Below are 20617 nucleotides of genomic sequence, written 5' to 3'. Positions count from 1 at the left end.
GTGGTGCTGAGGCTAAGGGATAGAGCTCTAGCCTTGAGAAAGTTCAAGAACAATGCTCAGGCCCTGAGCTCAAGCCCAGGACTGGCAAAAAACAAACACACACAAAAATAACGAAGTGGAACTGTGGCTCAAAGTGATAGAGCACTAGCCTTGAGCAAAAGAGCTCGATGACAGTATACAGAGCCTGAGCTCAAATGCCACAACTAACAAGAACAACAAAACGTTACAGACATGTCACAACCAAACTCTCATATTACAAATACTAGCTCATCACACACACACACACACACACACACACACACACACACACACACACACACACACGGTAAAGGATTTACTAACTTACCATAGGGTGTGTGTACATATACACATAAATATATTTGCGATAGTATCTTACTTTATTATATAGACCTAGCTGTGAACTCCCAATCCCTACTTTAGACTCCTAAGTTCTGAGATTACAGGCAAGTGCCATCATATCCGAACAAAAGTGTTTTGGGGTTGTTTTTTTTGTTTTGTTTTTCTGTCAGTCCCAGGGCTTGAACTCAGGGCCTGAGCTCTGTCCTTGAGTTTTCTCAAGGCTAGAGCTCTACCACTTGAGTGAGTCACAACACCATTTCTAGCTTTTTCTATGTAGTTGGTACTGAGGAATCAAATCTGAGTCTTCCTTCTTGCTAGGCAGGCACTCTACCACTAGGTCAAACTCCCAGCCCCTCCCTTAACAAAGTGTTTTATAGTTAGCAAACTATAGGTTTATTTGGAATGTGGGGGAAAGGATTTTATCATATACCTTAAGTTACCCAACAACTAATTTTTTTAGTAGATTTTTTTTTTTTTTTGGTGGGTCATGGGGCTTGAACTTGGCCTGGGCACTGTCCCTGAGCTCTTCAGCTCAAGGCTACTGCCCTACACTTGAGCCAAGTCACACTTTCCAATTTTTAGAGTTATTTGGAGATATAAGAGTCTCGGATCCTTTTGTGCCCAGGCTGGCTCTGAATTTGAACCTTGATCCTCAGCTCTCGGTCTCCTGAATAACTAGGATTACAGGTGTGAGCTAACATACCCAACTCCACATTTTATTTTTTTTGTAGAAAGGAATCTGAAGCTGTGCGCCAGTGGCTCACACTTGTAATCCTACCTACTAAGGAGGCTGAAATCTGAGGATCTCAGTTCAAAGCCAACCCGAGCAGAAAACCAACCAGTCAAAAACAAGAAGGCACTGATACTCAAAATGGTAGTGGTGGAGCTAGCCGGGAGCAAAACAATTCAGACACAGCACACAGGACCTGAAATCAAGCCCCATAATTGACAAAAAAGAAAGGAATCTGACATTGTATTTTTTTCCTGGTTAGCAAAAAAAGATGTCTATTTCCTTGTGTGTTCGTTTTTAATGAGATGTGGTCCAACATAAACGTTGAAGAGACAGTCATGTGTCACATATGCTTTTTTTTTTTGGCCAGTCCTGGGCCTTGAACTCAGGGCCTGAGCACTGTCCCTGGGCTTTCTCAAGACTAGAACTCTATCACTTGAGCCACAGCACCATTTCCAGCTTTTTTCTATGTATGTTGTACTGAGGAATCGAACCTGGGACTTTTTGCATGCTAGGCAAGCACTCTTACCACTAGGCCAAATTCCCAGCCCACATATGCTGTTTTGTGTCTATAACATACCTAGCAATAACATGGCCAAATTAAAGTCACAGTGCAGTGTATTACTCACTGTTTATAGTAATGCCACTATAAATAAGCCTACTGCACTACTTGCTGGTTCTACCTATGTACATATAATCTGAACATAATACTTGATAAAGATAATAAATGACTTCTACTGATTTATAAATTTACTATATTATTTTAGTGTGCTCATTCTACTTATGAAAGAAGAGCTACTATGAACTAGAATGTCATGCTATACAGGCAAAGGTCTTATAGGACATGGCAGCAATGGGGTTTACCACTCAAGGTCCAATGCTTGCTAGGCAGGTGCTTTATCATTTTAACTATGCTTCCAGCCTTTTTGTTTTCTGAGGGTCTTGCTTCTTCCAGTTGGCCTGGACCACTTAAGTTTCCTGCCGGGAAACAAGCACCATCATGTTTAGTTTGTTTGTTTTTTATTTTTATTTTTTTTGCCAGTCCTGGTCTTAGGCTCAGGGCCTGAATACTGTCCTTAGGCTTTTTCAAGGTTAGAAGTCTACCACTTGAGCCACAGTACCATTTCTGGCTTTTTTCTACGTATATGGTACCAAGGAATTGAACCCATGTCTTCATGCATATTAGGCAAGCACTCTACCACTAGGCCCCTGTTTGGTTTTTTTTGTCCCTGTTTTTAATGTGGTCTCAGGAGCTTTTTGCCTGTATTAGGCTGAAATTGCAATCCTTTTGATCATAATCTCACAAGGAGCTACATTACAGGTGTTGAGTCATTGGGCTGGCCTACTTTGTCTCTTGACTGGATCTGAGTCTACAATACCTTGTATAAGGTCCTGGGTTCCATTTCTAGCACACACAGAAAGGCAAAACCAAAAAAGCTCCCAAATTAAATAACCCAAACAAATAGGCCACATTATGTTGACTGATCAATCGATAGATCGATCTATCTATCTATCTATCTATACCATCTACGTTTGTGAGAGTATACATTCTATAGTATTTGCAGAACAAAACTGCCTGATAATGTACATAGGCAATTAATGATTGCCTTGTTGTTAAGTGATACATGCCCATGGGACTCTCAATGGGGGGGGGGGGTGAAGGGGGAGAGAGAATACCCCTGAAGTACTAAGTACCTTTAAACATTTTCTAATAATATCAAAGAAAGTCCACTTGAGTTGTTTGAACTCTGTTTAAATAAATTACTTCATAAACTAAGAAATGCATCCTTAACTCTAATATTCTAAACATATGTGCTTTTCAAGTCACAAAGAAAACAGGACATTTATATTTTGTACCATACCTCAACCATAGCAGGAAAAACAATTATAAATGTTCTCAGATCAGCCACCTCTTCACTTTTCAGAATTTACATTGCAAAGTTTTTTGTTCTGTTTTTTTTCTTGAACTGATTCGGAAGAAAATAGTTAGGTAAGCCCTTTCAGGGAGAGGAGAGTTGGTCAGATAAAGAAATAACCTCCGAATACTTCTGCTTCTCTTAGGGCTTATTTCCTAGCTCAATTATTAGATAACATGCCTGGGAGGCTCAATCTTTTAAACACTGCGCAGGCTGCCTGCTGAAGACAGTTTAATTCAAGGTCAGCACCCCTTATCAGGTCCTTCTGGCTCAAAGTCTTGCCAGGGCTAGCCAGACAATATGGATGATGCCTATTTTAAGTGAAGAGCTAACGGAGTAACTGTAAATAAATGAAAAATACAGGAGGGCTAAAGCTTTTCCTAAATGATTGTAGCTGTGAAATTCCTCTAATGATAATGACCTTTTGCTGCTAGTTATTCATGCTATTCTCTGATAGTAAAGTTCATAAGATTAGCCAGGGCACTTGGGGCTCACAAGTGTAACCCTAGATACTCAGGAGGCTAAGATCTGAGGATCATGGTCCAAGCCAGCAGTTCAAAGCCAACTAGGGCACAAAAAGCCCCTGAAATTCTTATCTCCAATTAACCAGCAGAAAGCCAAAACCGGAAGCTGGGTGCAGTGACTCAAGCCTGTAACCCTAGATACTCAGGAGGCTGAGATCTGAGGATTTTGGTTCAAAGCCAGCCTGAGCACTAAAGTCCATGAGACTCTTATCTCCAATTAATCACCAGAAAACCAGAAATGGTGTTATGGCTCAATGAGTAGGGAGGTAGCCTTGAGCTAAAGAGCTCAGGGACAGTGCCCAGGCCCAGAGTTCAAGTCCCACAACAGACCAAAAAAAAAAAAGAAAGAAAACCAAAACCAGAAGTGGTGCTGTGGCTCTAGGGTAGGGCAGTAGTAGCCTTGAGCTGAAGAGCTCATCAGGGACAGTGCCCAGGCCCAGAGTTCAAGTCCCACAACCGACAAGAAAAAAAAAAAGTTCACAAAATTAGTAGTACTGCTTTTCAATGCTTCTCTAATTTAGTTTTGTCATTCTTTTAAAAATTATCTTACTACCATCAAAACTTATTCATTTAGCATCTCTTGAACAAAAACCCTTCAAGGCTCAATGAGCCTCTGTAAAACCATGTGCTCTTATATACTCATGATGTAATATTGCTCTGTTTAACTCCATTTTACAAACTAGAAGCAATGTTAGTAACAAAAAAATATAAATATGGAAATAAAATCCCAGCCAAGAATATGAATCTATGAGAAACAAATCAAGCAAGCTGCAACTAGATATGACTGGATGTCAGTAAGATTTCAACTAATTTGTACTGGATATGTTTTTATTGATTTGTTGTCTTAATAGCAGCAGATGCCAAAAGTCTAAAAACACATACTTGGGAAAAATGGATAAACTAGCATGTTTATTCAGAACAATCCTAGATAGAAGCTGGCTTATTTGAATTGGGGCAGGACTACTGTGTAGTCCAAGGGCAAGGGCATAATTAGTGTGTAGCAGACCAGTTTAACTATTGTTCTGAGGTGATTGTGCTGAAACACTGTATAAACTGACACTGTGGGACAGTCTTGTTAAGAAAACTTGCACTCACTCAGGTGCAGTGGATCACGCAGTGGCTAGTAATCCTAGCTACTCAGGAGGCTGAGATCTGAGGATCAAGGTTCAAAGCCAGCCTAGGCACAAAAGGACCTGAGACTCTATCTCCAATTAACCTCTACAAAACAGGAAGTGGGGCTTGACTCAAAGGTAGGGCACTAGCTTTGAGCTGAAAAGCTCAGGGACAGTGCCCAGGCGGAGTTAACAAGCCCCATGACCCACAAAAAAAAAAAAAAAAAAAAAAAAAAGCTGGGCATGGTGGCTCACGCCTGTAACCTAGCTACTCAGAAGGCTGAGATCTGAGGATCATGGTTCAAAGCCAGCCTGGGCACAAAAAGGACTCTAATCTCCAATTAATCTCTAGAAAATGGGAAATGGGGCTTGGCTCAAGGGGTAGAGCATTAGACTTGAGCTGAAGAGCTCAGGGACAGTGCCCAGACCGAGTTTAAGCCCTATAACCTACAAAGAGGGTGGGGGGGGGGGAGAAAACGTGCACTTATGGGGCTGGGAGCATGCAGGAAGACCCAGGTTCGATTCCTTGGTACCATATACAATAGGGGAAAAAAGCTAGAAATGGTGCTGTGGTTCAAGTGGTAGAGAAAGCCCAAGGACAGCGCTCAGGCCCTGAGCTCAAGCCCTGGGACTGTCAAAAGAAAGAAAAGAAAACTTGCACTTGAAGACCATGCTGTTCTGATCCATAGAGGGAGAAGTACTGTAGTTTGGGGTTTGGGGGTGCACTGAAGGAGGTGACTATGAAGCTGCCAGTTTAGACATCCGTGTTGTTCCCTATCTCCATCTGAACTTCAGCTTGCAGCTTTCTTCTTCTCAAACTCTTTAATACACCGAAGAAAAGCCAGCCAGAGGCTGCCACAAAATTGTCTCCTGCAGACCACAGAGCAACAGAGGAGTCACCACAACATCCTCGCCAACCACATTGCTTAAATTGTGCTGAGGACATCATTTGGTTATTCTGTCAGCCCCTTGTCGGGTCACAGTGGAAAATCCTCCATGTTCCTCAATTCTTGTTTATACCACAAGGATATCTTCTATTACATTCCAATTAATCACAGATAAAGAATGTATTCTACAATTACAACTAATACAAATTGAAGTCTTTGAACTACAGTAGAAAAGACACTGGGCCGAGAAGACTTAGCTCTTTAGCCTTGGTTTCTTCATCCGTTTGATAACTTTCATACATGTTTGATAACTTTTTTTGTTGTTGGTCATGGGGCTTAAACTCTTGGCCTGGGCACTGTCCTTGAGCTCGAGGTCAGCACTTTACCACTTGAAACACAGTGCTACTTCTGGCTTTTTCTGTGTATGTGGTACTGAGGAACCAAATTCAGGGTTTCACTAGGCAAGCACTCTACCTCTAAGCTACATTTCCAGCCCCGAACCTGTTCTCTTTCAAACAACTTTAACAATTCAGTGACTGTGGGTTTCAGCTTCTTATGGGCCCTAAAAATTAAATCCTATGACAAGTGTAATTGCTTCTAAAATTTAGTTTGCATAATGTATAAAGAAGCCTTAGTTCTGTCCAAAATAGTACCATATTTCCTCAATTTTAGGCTACCACGTAAGTACACGGAGCCATTTCTCCTGTTCCACTCATGGAATTTGGTGTGGAACATTCAACACAGGGCTGCTTGCCACTTTCCTGCCACACGTGCTCTAATACTGAACTAAACACTCACTCAGTCCTGTACTTTTTTTTTTTTTTTGGTTAGTTGTGGGGCTTAAACCCAGGTCTGGGTGATGTCCCTTAGCTCTTCAGCTCAAGTTTACCACTCTACCACTTGAGCCACAGCGCCACTTCCAGATTTCTGGTGGTTAACTGGAGATAAAACGGATAACTGTGGACCATGATTTTCAGATCTCAACCTCCTGAGTAGCTAGGATTACAGGCATGAGACACTGGTGCCCAGCTCAGTCCTGTTCTTAAATGCGACCTATCACAGACAAGAAAGTCTTCATTCTTTCATTTAACAAATATTTGCTTTGTTTTTTGCCAGTCTTGGGGCTTGCTGGTCTATGTGCAATATGTAACTATGTTGGGAATGTTTAGGCCAGTAACTTCCCCAGAGTCAGCCAATGAGCAGCCATCAACAGATCAGGACTCTAGCCTTCATCTACCGGTTTCTTTTTTTAAAAAATCATGTAACTCCACTTCCAAAGAGATACCCTCTCATTTCTTCATATGACCTTGAAACACTGACAATTTTAGTTTAAGAAGGAAATTAGTTCAGCCAGGTGCCAGTGGCTCATACTCAATCCTAGCAGCTCAAGAGGTTAGACTCTAGGATTGTGGTTTGAAGCCAGCATGGGCAGAAAATTCTTTTGAGAGTCTACCTCGAGAGCAAAAAAATTGGACTGGCTGGGCACTAGTTTCATGTCTGTAGTCCTAGCTACTCAGGAGTTTAAGATCTAAGGATCAGGATTGAAAGCCAACCCAGGCAGGGAAGTCCATGAATCTTATCTTCAATAATCTACCAGAAAGCCAGGAATAGAGCTGTGGCTCAAGTGGTAGGGTGCCAGCCTTGAGCAAAAAAAGTTCAGGGACAACACCTAGGCCTTGAGTTCAAGACCCAGGACCAGAGTAACAACAGCACAAAAACAAGAAAGGAAAAAACAAAACAAAAACAAACCCAAATCCTCGGACTGGAGGAATAGCTCAACTTGTAAAGCATCAACAGTGAATGAAAAAAGTCAAGAAAGAGTATGATGCCCAGAGTTGAAGCTCTAGGACTACTAATTTAGTAACTTAGAAACTTACATTTTATTTTATTTTATTTTACTTGTGGGTCATGGGGCTTGAACTCAGCCTGGGCACTGTCCTTGAGCTCTTCAATTCAAGGCTACCACCCTACCCCTTGAGCCACAGCCCCACTTCCTGTTTTCCAGTGATTAACTGGAGGTAAGTGTCTCACATTCTTTAATGCCTGGGCTGGCTTTGAACCTCGATCCTCAGATCTGTCTCCTGAGTAGCATCAACCACCATGCCCAGCTAAATTTGCATTTTATGACTGAAACTAAATCCCAAATTGGAAGGAGAAGGATAACAAAAGTCCATGAGACTCTTCTCTCCAATTAACTGCCAGAAAACAGGAAGTGGCGCAGTGGCTCAAGTGGTAGAATGGTAGCATTGAGCTTTAGGGCTTAGGGACAGTGCCCAGGCCCAGAGTTCAAGTTCCACAACCAACCAGAAAAACAAAAGCAACAACAACAAAAACGAAAAATTAATCCTAATACATACACGTGTACATATGCACATATGCACATACCTACATGCATACAGGATTTTGGTGCTAATTTCAAATGGAACACAACTCTAGCTTTACTGCTTCAAATTGGGAAGTATTGTTTTCTACAGGAAACATTCCTTTAAACAAAAAATGAGGTAGGGCTGGGGATATGGCTAAGTGATAGCTTGCCTAGCATTCATGAAGCCCTAGGTTCAATTCGTCAGTATCACATAAACAGAAAAGGCTGGAAGTGGTGCTGTACCTCAAGTGGTAGTCAGAGTGCTAGCCTTGAGCAAAAAAAGAAACTCAGAGACAGTGCCCAGGCCCTGAGTTCAAGCCTCAAGACTAGCCAAAAAAAAAAAAAACAAGTGAGGCAATTTAACTATCAGGAATCATAAGAGGAGGAGGACTGATTTTGGTCAGGGTATACCAGTCGTTGTGCTCCCTTGCTAGAACCTCCAAACAAGCTTTCAAGAAACCATAAAGAAAGCATACAAAAGGCAGCATGCTTTGCTAATATAGTTCTGCAAAAAATGACAACGGAAATAACAACAGTTTATGTATTTTCATGTACACTCTGTTATTCCATGCATTTTTGTTTAAATTCACTCAAGCAATACCTACCAAGAACACGATAAGCAAGGTACCATTATTAGTCTCATTTTCGAGAGAAACTGAGGTACAGAAGTAACTTTCCCAAGGTCACAAAGCTACAAAGAAAAGGTAAGATATATTCATATTTTGCCATGGACACATTGCAAAATATGCCACGGAGAGCTATATCCCACCATATCTTATGTCAGATTCCAGATAGACTAAGAACAAGAAGGCTGAGTATAGCAGCTTACTGGTTCCCCTCCCCCTACTTATATTCTCACTCTGAAGCAATACAGTGTTAGAACTGGCTTGGGATGTTGGAGTATCACCTAAGGAAACCACCTGGAAAGGAATCTGGCAAGGCAAAGTTTAATTCTGTAGAAAGGTGCACCATTAGCCAAAATTGTCAAGCAAGCATGCAGAATAGAAAGGTTGCTGTCTTTTTATTCCAATCACTGCAGGCCCCCCCCTCTGCTAGGACTGGCTGACCTCAGGTTCACAATCTGCTCAAATTGGCTAGTATGAAGAGGGTAAGATGTATTTACATAAAATGACCACTAATACTTTGAGATCTGAAGATGAAGGTTTAAAGCCAGCTCTGGCAAGAAAGTCCCCAGAGATCTCCAATTAACAAAAAGCTGAAAAGAAGCTGTGACTCAAAATGGTGGAGGGCTAGCCTTGAGCACAGCCTTGAGCGAAAAGAGCTCAGGAACAGTGCCCAGGTACTGAGTTCAAGTCTCAGAACTGGCATCAAAACAAAACCAAAACCAAATCCAGAGACTTTGAGATATATTTAACAGCACACAAGCAATCTCAAAACATGCCCATATCCTCAGCTACTTTCTTGAAAAATCAGAAGTATATCTTAATTCAATCCGAACAACCAGTTAAGACAAAATCTTACATTTCAAATATCCTTCCTTGTCCTAAAGCAATAAAACAGTTCTGCTTTTCCTTTCTTCGTTTGCTTGTATTATCTTAGCAGAATAAGCATCATGAGTCTCGCTGCCAGGTCAAGGCAGAAACTTTTAAACAATTCATGTTAATAGAAAAGTCTGTTTTTCTTACACCAGAATCACTGGACAGGATGGGAAAAAAAATCTGTTAAAGAGAACAACAAAGGGGCCAGAGAGATGTGGGCTTGGGAGATTGAGATGGGAGAACCGGTTGAGCCCAGCAATTTGAGACCAGTCTAGATGACACTGTAAGGCATTCCTTGCCCTTCAAAAAAAGGACAAGACTGTGAATGTGGCCTTGTGGTAGAGTGCTTGCCTAGCATTCATGAAGCCCTGGGTTCATCTCTTCTGTACCACATACACAGAGAAAAAGCCAGAAGTAGTGCTGTGTCTTAAGTGGAAGAGTGCTAGCCTTAAACAAAAAAAGCAAGGGCAGTGCCCAGGCCCTGAGTTCAAGCCCCCGGACTGGCCAAAACAAAGCAAACAAACAAACAATCAGAGCAGCAGGCCTCTGGAAGTAAGCAGTAGCCTAGCCTAGAACATGGACAAGGCACTTGCTGGCCCCATCAGCAAGCAGCAACGATGAATAAGAGAGACACTGTGAGGAAGGGATTATTACAGGAAGATGAATCATGGGTAAATTCAGGGCAAACCTAGTCAACCTCCTTACAATTACTACACAATGAACACTGAGGAGAAAGCAAAGAGGAGAAATCATCTCTGCCCTCCAGGTCAAGCAGAATGAAAAACCAGGCTGCTACAGTAGTGTATCCAGAGGTGAATCAGTTCAAAGAGAATGGGAATGAAAGATCTTTGCTGTCTGTTAATCTCATAGATGCAATACATTTCTGCTGGGCTGTGGCCCTGTAATAATCCCAACTGTAATCCCAACTATGCAGAAGGAGCACTGTGAAGGCCAGACCAGGTAAGATGCCAGTGAAACCCTGTCTCAAAAACAAACCAAGCAAAGCCAGGCGTGGTGGCTCACATCTGTAATCCTAGCTACTCAGGAGGCTGAGATTTGAAGATCTGGGTTCAAAGCCAGCCAGGGCACTAAAAAGTCCAAAAAGTTCATGAGACTCTCTTTTTTTTTTTTTTTTTTGCCAGTCCTGGGCTTGAGCTCAGTGCCTGAGCACTGTCCTTGGACTTTCTCAAGGCTAGAGCTCTACCACTTGAGCCTCAGCACCACTTCCAGCTTTTTTCTATGTATGTGGTACCGAGGAATCGAATCCGGGTCTTTATGCATGCTAGGCAAGCACTTTAACCACTAGGCCAAACTCCCGGTCCCTAGTTCATGAGACTCTTATCTCCAATTAATCAGCAGAAAACCAGAAGGGGTGTTGTGGCTCAAGGCGTAGGGAGGTAGCATTGAGCTGAGGAGCTCGGGGACAGAGAGCCCAGGCCCAGAGTTCAAGTTCCACGATCAAAGAAAAATAACAATAATAAGTTAATTAATAAAAAATTTGAAGCCAGTCTGGGCAAATAAATCCCTTATCTCCAACTACTGAAGAGCCAGAGTGAAGGCTTGGCTTTAGTGGTGACAGAGTTCCTGTAGAAGAACAAAACACTAAGCAAGACCTCTAGAGAGAGCCACTGGAGATCCCAGTATGAGCACAAGGTGGGAAAAAGGCAAGGGGCTTAGAGCAAGACTCAAGGGGTAAAGGGTAACCTAGGCCCTTAGCACTAACTCTAGGAAAAAAAACAAACAAAAATAACACATGCACAAACAAAATCAAGCCAAGTATGGTGGTTCATCCCATAATTCCAGGTATAGGAGGCAGGTTGTGATTTAAGGATAGTCCAGGCAAAAAGCCAAGACCTCATCAGAAAAATAAAACAAAAAGTTCAAGTATATGACTAAATGGTAAAACATTTGCCTAGCAAGTTCAAACCCCCAGCAATGCTAATAAAACCACACAACAACAACAAAAATACATTTCTTCTTAGTATGGCAGTATAAGCCTGTGATCTTAGTACTAGTGAGACTGAGACAGGAGGATGTTGAGTTTGATGCTATTTGAGGCTCACACCTGTAACCCTAGCTACCAAGGACACTGAGATCTGGGGATCGAGGTTCAAAGCCAGCCCAGGCACAAAAGTCCCTGAGACTCTTATCTCCAATTAACCACCAGAAAACCAAAAGTGGTGCTGTGGCTCAAGTGGAAGAGCACTAGACTTGAGCTGAAGAGCTCAGGCCCAGAGATCAAGCCTAAGGACAGACCTCCCCCAACCCCCCCCCCCCCCCCCCCCCGCCAAAAAAAATTCTGATCTCCAGAGCATGGTACAATGATGGTGTATGCTAAGTAAAAGTAGTGTTAAACTATGGAGTAACCCTCTTCCACTGGGGGAACTATGACAATGTACACTGCTGTGTACAGTCCACTGAATAGAATGATTTATAGAATGGAGACAGGAACAAAAAACATGAGGGGACAACAGAGGAACAAGATAGTGCTGAGTCTGACGGAGAAGTTTACACAGATAAGCAAGAGAGGGACACAGAACAGCAGGCTTGGCTGCACACAGGGACAAAGACAATTCATTCCATGGAAGGCAGATGTAATGGACTAGTGCTGAGGGAACTATGAGAAAATTATTTTCAACTGCCTTTCTCTCCCTTTTTGAGTGAAGTAAGCTAGAAAGTCAGTCATCTCTAAGACTGAGTTGAGAACAAGGAATGAAGCCGGGCGCAGTGCCTCATGCCTGTAGTCCTAGCTACTCAGGAGGCTGAGATCTGAAGATCCCAGTTCAAAGCCAGCCTGGACACTAATGTGCACAAGATTCTTTTTTCTTTTTTTCTTTCTTTTTTTTTTTTTTTGCCAGTCCTGGAGCTTGAACTCAAGGCCTGAGCATTGTCCTTGGTCTTTCCTCAAGGTTGGCGCTCTACCACTTGAGACACAGCACCACTTTTGGATTTTTTCTATGTACATGGTACCAAGGAATCTTCGTGCATGCTAAGCAAACACTCTACCACTAAGCCAAACTCCTGGCCCTAAGGTCCACAAGACTCTTATCTCCAATTAACCACTACAAAACCAAAAGTGGCGCTGTGGCTCAGGGGGTAGGGCAGTAGCCTTGAGCTGAAGAGCTCAAGGACAATGCCCAGGCCCAGAGTTCAAGTTCCATAACAGAAAAAAAGAAAAATAAAGAACAAGGAACGGGGATGAGAGTATCAAATATTGTAGTTAAAGAGTGGGTAAATCCATTGACCAGAGGAATCAGGTAACACAGCTGGATAGCACTTAGGGTACCCTTGGGATTTGTGGGCAGCTTTGAGTGAGATCAGTCAGCTCAAAGACTCAAGTGGTAGAGCTTGAGAAAGTCCAAGGACAATGGTTAGGCCCTGAGTTCAAGCCCCAGGACTGGCCAAAAAAAAAAAAAAAAAAAAAAAGGAAATAGTAATTCTACAGATTGAAACTAAGATAACCAGTACTGACCTTGATCAGTACCAGTGAAAATACAAAGTTACCAATTTAGAGAATATTCAGAAAAAGTAAACAGCCCCCATTCTAGCTAACTGACATTTCCAACTATCTATCTTCTTACTAGGCTAGAAAAGACAGATAACCATTTGCTCAGCTTCAGCAGTTAGTTACATGTGAACCAATTCGGAACAATCCCTGGAGGAGGAACTGGAAGAGATCCAGCATCTGGCAAAGTTCTTCTCTGTTAAAAGGACAGAAGCAGAGGCTGGGAATGTGGCTTAGTGGTAGAGTGCTTGCATAGCATGCATCAAGCCCTGGGTTCAATTCCTTAGTACCACCTAAACAGAAAAAACTAGAAGGGTGCTGTGCCTCAAGTAGTAGAGTGCTAACATTGAGTAAAAGAAGCCCAGGGACAGTGCCCCAGCTCTGAATTCAAGCCCCAGGACCAGGAACTGAGTTCAAGCCCCAGGACTGGCTTGAGTAAAAAGAGAGACACATCCTGTGTAATGAAGATACCAAAACTTTAGTGCTATGTAATTTTTGTAATCAGAAAAAACCCAAGAATAAAGCCAACAAACAAATCCTCCAACAGTAGTATGGAAAATCTTGGTTCTAAAAAACACTTAGGACTGAACTACTGAATAAACCCTGGGACTGTTTATCTATGGTCCAAATAACAAGTATCAATTTAAGCTACTGTAGGACAGGTTGTGATATTTTCAGAGAAATCAAATAAATTAAAAGAAACCAAGCTGCTAAAAAGAAACCAAGGAACTGACTGCAGAGTTATAGTAATTACGATTGAGGATGTAGCTAGCAGTGGGGCATTTGACCAGTATATATGTAGGTCTGGGTTCCAACTTCAACACTGAGAACAAACAAAAATGTAGGGCCAGGATGCTGGCTCATTTTTGTAATCCTTGCTACTCAGGAGGCTGAGATCTAAGGATCGAGGTTCAAAGTCAGCCCAGGCACTAAAGACCATGAGACTCATCTCCAATTAACAATTAGAAAAGTGGAAGTGGCACTGTAGCTTAAGGGATAGAGTGGTATCCATGAGCTGAAGAGCTCAGGGACAATGCCCAGGCCCAGAGTTCAAGCCCCCAAGACTCCAAAAAAAAAAAAAAGAAGAGTTCATGGGGGACTGGGAATGTGGCTTAGTGTTAAGAGTGCTCACCTAGCATGCATCAAGCCCTGGGTTCAATTCTTCAGTACGGCATAAACAGAAAAAGCTGGAAGTGGTGCTGTAGCTCAAGTGATAGAGGGCTAACTTTGAGCTAGATCACTGATCAAAGCCTGACAGGAAAGTGTGAGAAACTATCTCCAATTAACCACAAGAAAATGGGAAGTGATGCTGTGGCTCAAAGTGGAAGAACACTAGCCTTGAGCAAAAGCACTCAGGGACAGTGCCCAGGCCCAGGCCCTGAGTTCAAGCCCCACAGCCAACAAAAAAAAAAAAAAAGAAGAAGAAGAAGAAGAAGAAGAAGAAGAAGAAGAGGGAAGAAGAGAAATTCATTGGTCACTAGTAGTACATAATGTAGTAGCTAATAATAGTAGATAATATGAACAAAATCTTGATCCATGAAGTCTACAAAGATTGTGCCAAAGCAACTGCACGAGATTTATCCCAGTAACCGAAACTAATCTGCGTCATTTGCCTTGCCAAGTAGCCAGGTAAATCTGAAGTATGTGAGAATCCTCATTCCCAAGACTCAGAAAATGACTTTATGATATAATTTATTGGTGGTAGATGACTCCACAATATAGAAACAAACAAACAAAGGCCTGGAGTGTGGCCGAGTGGTACAGTGCTTGCCTAGCTTGCAGGAAGTCCCAAGTTCAATTCCTCAGTACCACATACACAGAAAAAGTTAGAAGGGGCACTGTGGCTCAAGTGGCAGAGCCTTGCGCAAAGTGTCCAAGGACAGTGCTCAGGCCTTGAGTTCAAGCCCCAGGACTGGGAAAAACACTGGGGAGAGAATAAGTAACAATAGCACTGCACGATAAACTTTCATGAGAGCAAAGTTAATATAGGGGACCTGGAATAGTTACTTATGGTAGGTAAGTGATCCACAGTCATCCAATCTCAGGCACAAAAAAAACTTGGGTCAAAGCTGAAGCAAGAAGTATAGGGATACATGTCCCAGTGATTATCAGCCAATGAAAGGGTGATTTTCACATTATGTTTGGAATAGGTGAGGAACTGGCCCTGTGGATAGCAATCTCCACCAAATGGCATCATGAGGAACAGAAAGTATAACCAAAGATACAAAAACTGGCCTTTATATAAAGCAGAATATATATATATATATATATGTATCCTACAAACTGATATGAGAAAAATGGGAATAACAGACCAATTTTGTACCTCAGTAAGTACGGTGCGGTAGGTCACACCTGTAATCCTAACTACTCAGGAGGCTGAGATCTGAGGATCTCAGTTCAAAGCCATCCCAGGCACTAAAGACCATGAGACTCTTATCTCCAATTAACCACTAGGAAAGAGGAAATAGCCCCATGGCTCAAGGGTTAGGGTGGCAGCCTTGAGCTGAAGAGCTCAGGGATAGTGCCCAGGCCAGAGTTCAGGCCCCACAACCATCCAAAAAGTTTGTACCTCAACCCACTTGATCACAGTTCCTTTCCATGAAAATGAGAGGAACCATGAAAATGGTTTTCCCTGGCTCACAGAGCACATGCAGCCCTCTGCTTAAGTTCACCCTCAATTCAACAGGTGAAGAAGCACTAGCAGAACTTTCAGTTTTGTCTTCCTCTAGTTATACTGGACCAGTTAAGCTTTCCTTCCCTTGCTCTTCCGTTCATGTGAACTGTTCTCTGCCAGGAAGACCCAATAGAGCTGCAGGTTCCAGCATGCTCCAATCCCACAACCATCTAGTCCCCTTTGCCTCTTCTGTTCTTGTCAAAATTATGCTACTCTGTCGTGAACTGTCACTGTTTTTGCATCATGCTTACGATACTCTAAAACTGCTCATTCTATAGCACCCCAATGAAATAAGAAGTTAATTAAGGTCCTCAGTTATATAAAACATAAACAAAAAAAAACAACATACAAAATCAAGTTTTTTTTTTAAATAATTCAACTACCTACCATTCTGATTTGTATGCTTCTGCTGACAGGAAAAAGCAATATGTAAGAAATAACAGAAAATTTTTGGTGGAAAAGATAATGAATCAAAATATGGTATACACATACCATTTTTAGCCACCTGGGCAGGCCATTTAGCCCTTTTTTCCCTGCTTGTTCTGTAACTACAAAAGTGGTATGAGGAGGGGGCTGGGAGTTTGGCCTAGTGGTTAAGAGTGCTTGCCTAGCATGCATGAAGACCTGGGTTCGATTCCTCAGCACCCCACATAGAAAAAGCCAGAAGCGGTGCTGAGGCTCAAGTGGTAGAGCTCTAGCCTTGAGAAAGCCCAAGGACAGGGCTCAGGCCCTGAGCTCAAGCCACAGGACTGGCAAAAAAAAAAAAAAAAAAAAAAAGTGGCATGAGAAATAGGGTTTTTATTAATTAGTTAATATTTTAATGTTCTTCAGAACAATCTTCCCCTAAAAAACACTGGCTTATTACTTCTAGTGATTTGCCACAATTACAATTTTCCTGATTCACAGAATACCTGCACAGGAAGCCCACTATATGCCAAGTAATGTATTTTCAGATTGTTTATCTATTTATTTAGCCAAGAGGTTTGAACTCTAGGCCTGGGTGCTGTCCCTGAGCTCTTCAGTTCAAGGCTAGCACTCTACCACTTGAGCTCTACCACTTGAGCTACCATGCCAATTCTGGCAGTTAAGTGGAGATAAGACATTCAGGGACTTTCCTGCCTGGAATGGTTTTGAAGGAAGATCCTCAGATCTCAGTTTCCTGAGTAGCTAGGATTACAGGCATGAGCCAGAGGCAACTGGCTTTCAGTTTAATTTTAAAAGCAAAACTCTACTCTCAGCAATTTCTTTTAGCTCTGAAACTATGGCCTCTGGCCATTGCACAATCTAAATTGTATTTATTTAGTTGTTTGTCATGGGGCCTGAACTCTGAGCCTGGGCATGGTCCCTGAGCTCTTCAACTCAAGGCTTTTGCCCTACTCCTTGAGCCTCAGTGCCAGTTCAGGTTTTCTGGTGGTTAATTGGAGATAAGAGTCTCACGTACTTTCCTACTCAGGCTGGCTTCAAACTTAAATCCTCAGATCTCAGCCTCCTGAGGTAGCTAGGATTACAGGCATTAGCTACTGATGCCCAGCCACATCTGGCAAATTATGTGACATAGACCATAAAGTGCCAGACTTGTCTGGGATCTCTCATTCAGATTAGTCTTCTCTAATTTTTCTAACAGGCTTCACTAGGCTTACATCAGAACACAGTAGAGGAATCTTGCAGACAGATGCCATGCCCCATGCCACTTCCCAGACACGGCAAGTCTAGTTCTTTTTTACCTACATTAGGCAGTAGAACTTAAAAAGTTATAAACAAGGGGCAGAGTTTGGCCTAGTGGTGGAGTGCCACCTAGCACACATGAAAGTCTAGGTTCCATTCCTTGGTTACCACATACACAGCAAAAGCTGGAAGTGGTGCTGTGGCTCAAGTAGTAGAGCGCTAGTCTTGAGAAAGCTCCAGGCCCTGAGCTCAAGTCCCAGAACTAGGAAGGGGGGGAGTTATAAACAACGCTAGAGAATAAATTTGGATCTGTGTCAATCAAGGATCTCGGGCTGTAGGATTTCTGCTCTTCAGCACATATAAGCCAACAGAAATGATGAGGAATCTTCCTTTGGTCGGTCCATTTACAAGAAATTCTGACCATTTCTGAGAGAGGTCATTACAAAACAAGCTAGCCAAAGGCAAGCCAACAAACCCAACTAGAACAACTTCCGTGGGTGCTTTCTCTGGGGGTCTTCCGTTATGAAGACTAGGTGAGCCAGTCCTCGAACTCGCAGTTGTTAGCCGTCGGGACACACAGGTTCTTCCCTCTCCTCCCGGGTGGGCCTGCGAGCCACCTGTTGCCACCATCCGTGAAGTGTTCTCCAGGACCTGAGCAAGGCGCCCCGCCGAGTTCTCTACGTCACGCAGCGGGGCTCCCTTCCTGCTCCACCCCGCCTCATCCATGTTAATGAGGTCGCCGGGAAGGCGAGGGGGTGCCGGCTCCCGTTCACCTTGGGAGGCTGCAGCACCCGCACCCGACAGCCGCCGCTCGGAGACGCCGCGCAGAGACCGGGAGGCGCGAGGGGGCGGCCCGGAGCGCGGGCCCCGACGCCAGCCCGGGGGGCGGCGCACGGCCGCCCCGCCAGGGGTCGAGGCCGGAGCGCAGGGGCGCCGGGGCCCCGGGGAGCGCGGGGCCGAGGCGCGGAGGTCGGGCCCCGGGCGGGCCCCGGCGGGAGCGTGGCCGGCCGGGCCGCCTCCCGCCCCCCCCCGGCCCACGGTCCCCTCCCCCGGCCGAGGCCGGGGCCGGGGGCGGGCGCGGGGCCGCGGGCCGCGGGCCGCGCCGCACTCACCATGTCGTACACGTTGAGCACCACTAACTGGTTGGCCCCCATTCTCGCCGCCGCCGTCGCGCCTCACGCCGCTCCGTGTCCGCAGGGCGGGGGCCGCTTCCACCCGGCGGGCGTCTCCGGGGCCTGAGGCGGGCACTAAGCGTCCAGCCCGACCCGCCGCCACCGAGGCGGGAGCATCGGGGAGCCGGGCCGCTCCGGGGCCGCCGACGGGAGCCTGTGGAAGGACGGGGCCGGGCCGGTGGCTGCCCGCTCCGGCTCAGGCGCCTCCCCTCGGCCGCAGACACGTGGGGAAAGGCGGAGCCTGAGCGAGGGCGGGCGCCGGGCCGGCCCCGCCTCGCAGCCGAGACTCAGCCCGCCTGCGCTCTGGTGCTCGGACGCCGCACCTCGGGACCTAAAATGGCGGCAGCCTCGGCTGCCAGCCGCTCTTTGGAAGTTCGAGGTCCCTGAAAGACTACAATTCCCAGCATGCAGAGCGGGATTCCTCTGGCTCCCCACCCCCACCCCCACTCGCTACTGAACATTCAGAGGCGGGTCTCGGCGCCTGTGACTACAATTCCCAGCATGCTCGAGGCGGAGGGGGGCGGTGTTGCAGAAATACTACATTTCCCGGCGTGCACAATGGCCGTGGGTCTGTCACGCATCCTGCGCTGCTTGTCCTTGGCCGGCAGAGAAGTCTTTGAGCTTCCAGCGCCGGTTCTGCTGCTTTTGATGTCGTGTGTGTGCAGCCTGGCGAAGCCAGCCGAAACGTGACGGAAAACCAGGGAGGACTGGAGTCCCCAGCCCGCCTGCCGCCCTCTAGCCTGGATAGCCCTGGAGAATTAGAGGAAGGCAGGCCCAGCACCCCGGGGGGACGGAGTGTCCTCCAGCGGGGACTTAGGTGTAGTGGGAGCGGGAGAGAGCCCGGCCCTGCAGGGCAGCCCAGCCCCGCACGGAGAGGAGGGCCCTGTGTCCACTCAGCAGTCACGGCACACGCAAGACATCTGTGATGTGTGCTTTGCAGAAAACTAACACGAAAGGAGACGGGACGGAGAGTCCTCCTAGCCGGGCTGCACAGGGAGGGACACCGTGAATTGAAGGACCAAGTGAGCCCGGCGGTACCAGGGCCAAAGGGATCGCGAGTGCACGGAGCTGGGCGGGGCGGGAGCGGCCTTTGTGCTGTGGAGGCAGCTGAGGTCGGGGTCGGCGCTTCGGGAGCGGGGAGGCCGTGGAAGAAAGCAGGCAGGCAGGCAGGCAGGCAGGCAGGCAGGCAGGCAGGCAGGCAGGCAGGCAGGCAGGCAGGCAGGGAGGCAGGAGGCAGGCAGGCAGGCAGGCAGGGAGGCAGGAGGCAGGCAGGCAGGCAGGCAGGGAGGCAGGAGACAGGCAGGCAGGCAGGCAGGCAGGCAGGGAGGCAGGGAGGCAGGAGACAGGCAGGCAGGCAGGCAGGCAGGGAGGCAGGAGGCAGGCAGGCAGGCAGGGAGGCAGGAGACAGGCAGGCAGGCAGGCAGGCAGGCAGGCGACAGGCAGGCAGGCAGGCAGGCAGGGAGGCAGGAGGCAGGCAGGCAGGCAGGAGACAGGCAGGCAGGCAGGCAGGCAGGGAGGCAGGAGACAGGCAGGCAGGCAGGCAGGCAGGCAGGGAGGCAGGAGACAGGCAGGCAGGAGACAGGCCCGCACCCTGGGAGGGCCTGTGGACGTGGGTGGATTTGGACGTGCTTCTTCCCCTTGGGCTTGGCCTCTCAAGCCTTGGCACGGTCCCCTACCTTTGCGCAAAGCTAGTGCCCGGCTTCTTGAGCCACAGCCTCGTTTCCATCTTCTTTGCTGTTCAATTGGAGAGATGAGTCTTACCGACTTTTCCTGCCTGGGCTGGCTTTGAACCACGATCCTTAGATCTCAGGCTCTTGAGTAGCTGGAATTATAGGCATAAGCCATCAGCACTGGGCCAGGGCTTAGCTTTTAAAGAAAAATTTGAGGATTTGGGCTAGGCAACCACATGAATATGTATTGTGTATTTTTAAAAGATTACTTCTGTTGCGGTGTCTAAAAAGAAACAAAAATGGGCCGAGCCTGGGGCAGGGCGTGGTGGTTCACACCTGTAATCCTACCTACTCAGAGATTTGAGGATCGTGGTTCAAAGCCAGCCTGGGCAGTAAAATCGTGAGGCTGAAGAGCTTAGGGACAGCACCCAGGCTGAGTTCCAGCCCACAAAAAAAAAAAGAAAGAAAGAAAGAAAAGAGAAAGAGAGAGAAAGAAAGAAAAGAAAAGAAAAAAGAGGAAATGGGGGCGGGAGTTTGG

The 20617-nt window shown here is 45.7% G+C and overlaps 1 protein-coding gene across 2 annotated transcripts in view; it reads right to left on the bottom strand.

The window, feature by feature from the left end:
• Desi2 (desumoylating isopeptidase 2) overlaps positions 1–18782 on the bottom strand; it is a 46483-nt gene extending 27701 nt beyond the window's left edge. For both annotated transcript variants that reach the window (XR_016536900.1, XM_090341523.1), the window contains exon 1: positions 18350–18782. Coding sequence is in view for 1 of the 2 variants with exons in the window: in XM_090341523.1 (XP_090197649.1) it covers positions 18350–18391 (42 nt within the window). In the remaining variant the exon portion in view is untranslated. The remainder of the gene's footprint in view (positions 1–18349) is intronic.
• Between the last annotated feature and the right edge of the window lie 1835 nt (positions 18783–20617).

The sequence above is a fragment of the Megascapheus bottae genome, chromosome 10 (genome assembly GCF_031878675.1).
Source record: "Megascapheus bottae isolate mThoBot1 chromosome 10, mThoBot2.hap1, whole genome shotgun sequence".
NCBI lineage: Eukaryota > Metazoa > Chordata > Mammalia > Rodentia > Geomyidae > Megascapheus > Megascapheus bottae.
Note: the sequence above shows the minus strand (reverse complement) of the source record. Positions and strands in the feature narration are given on the sequence as shown.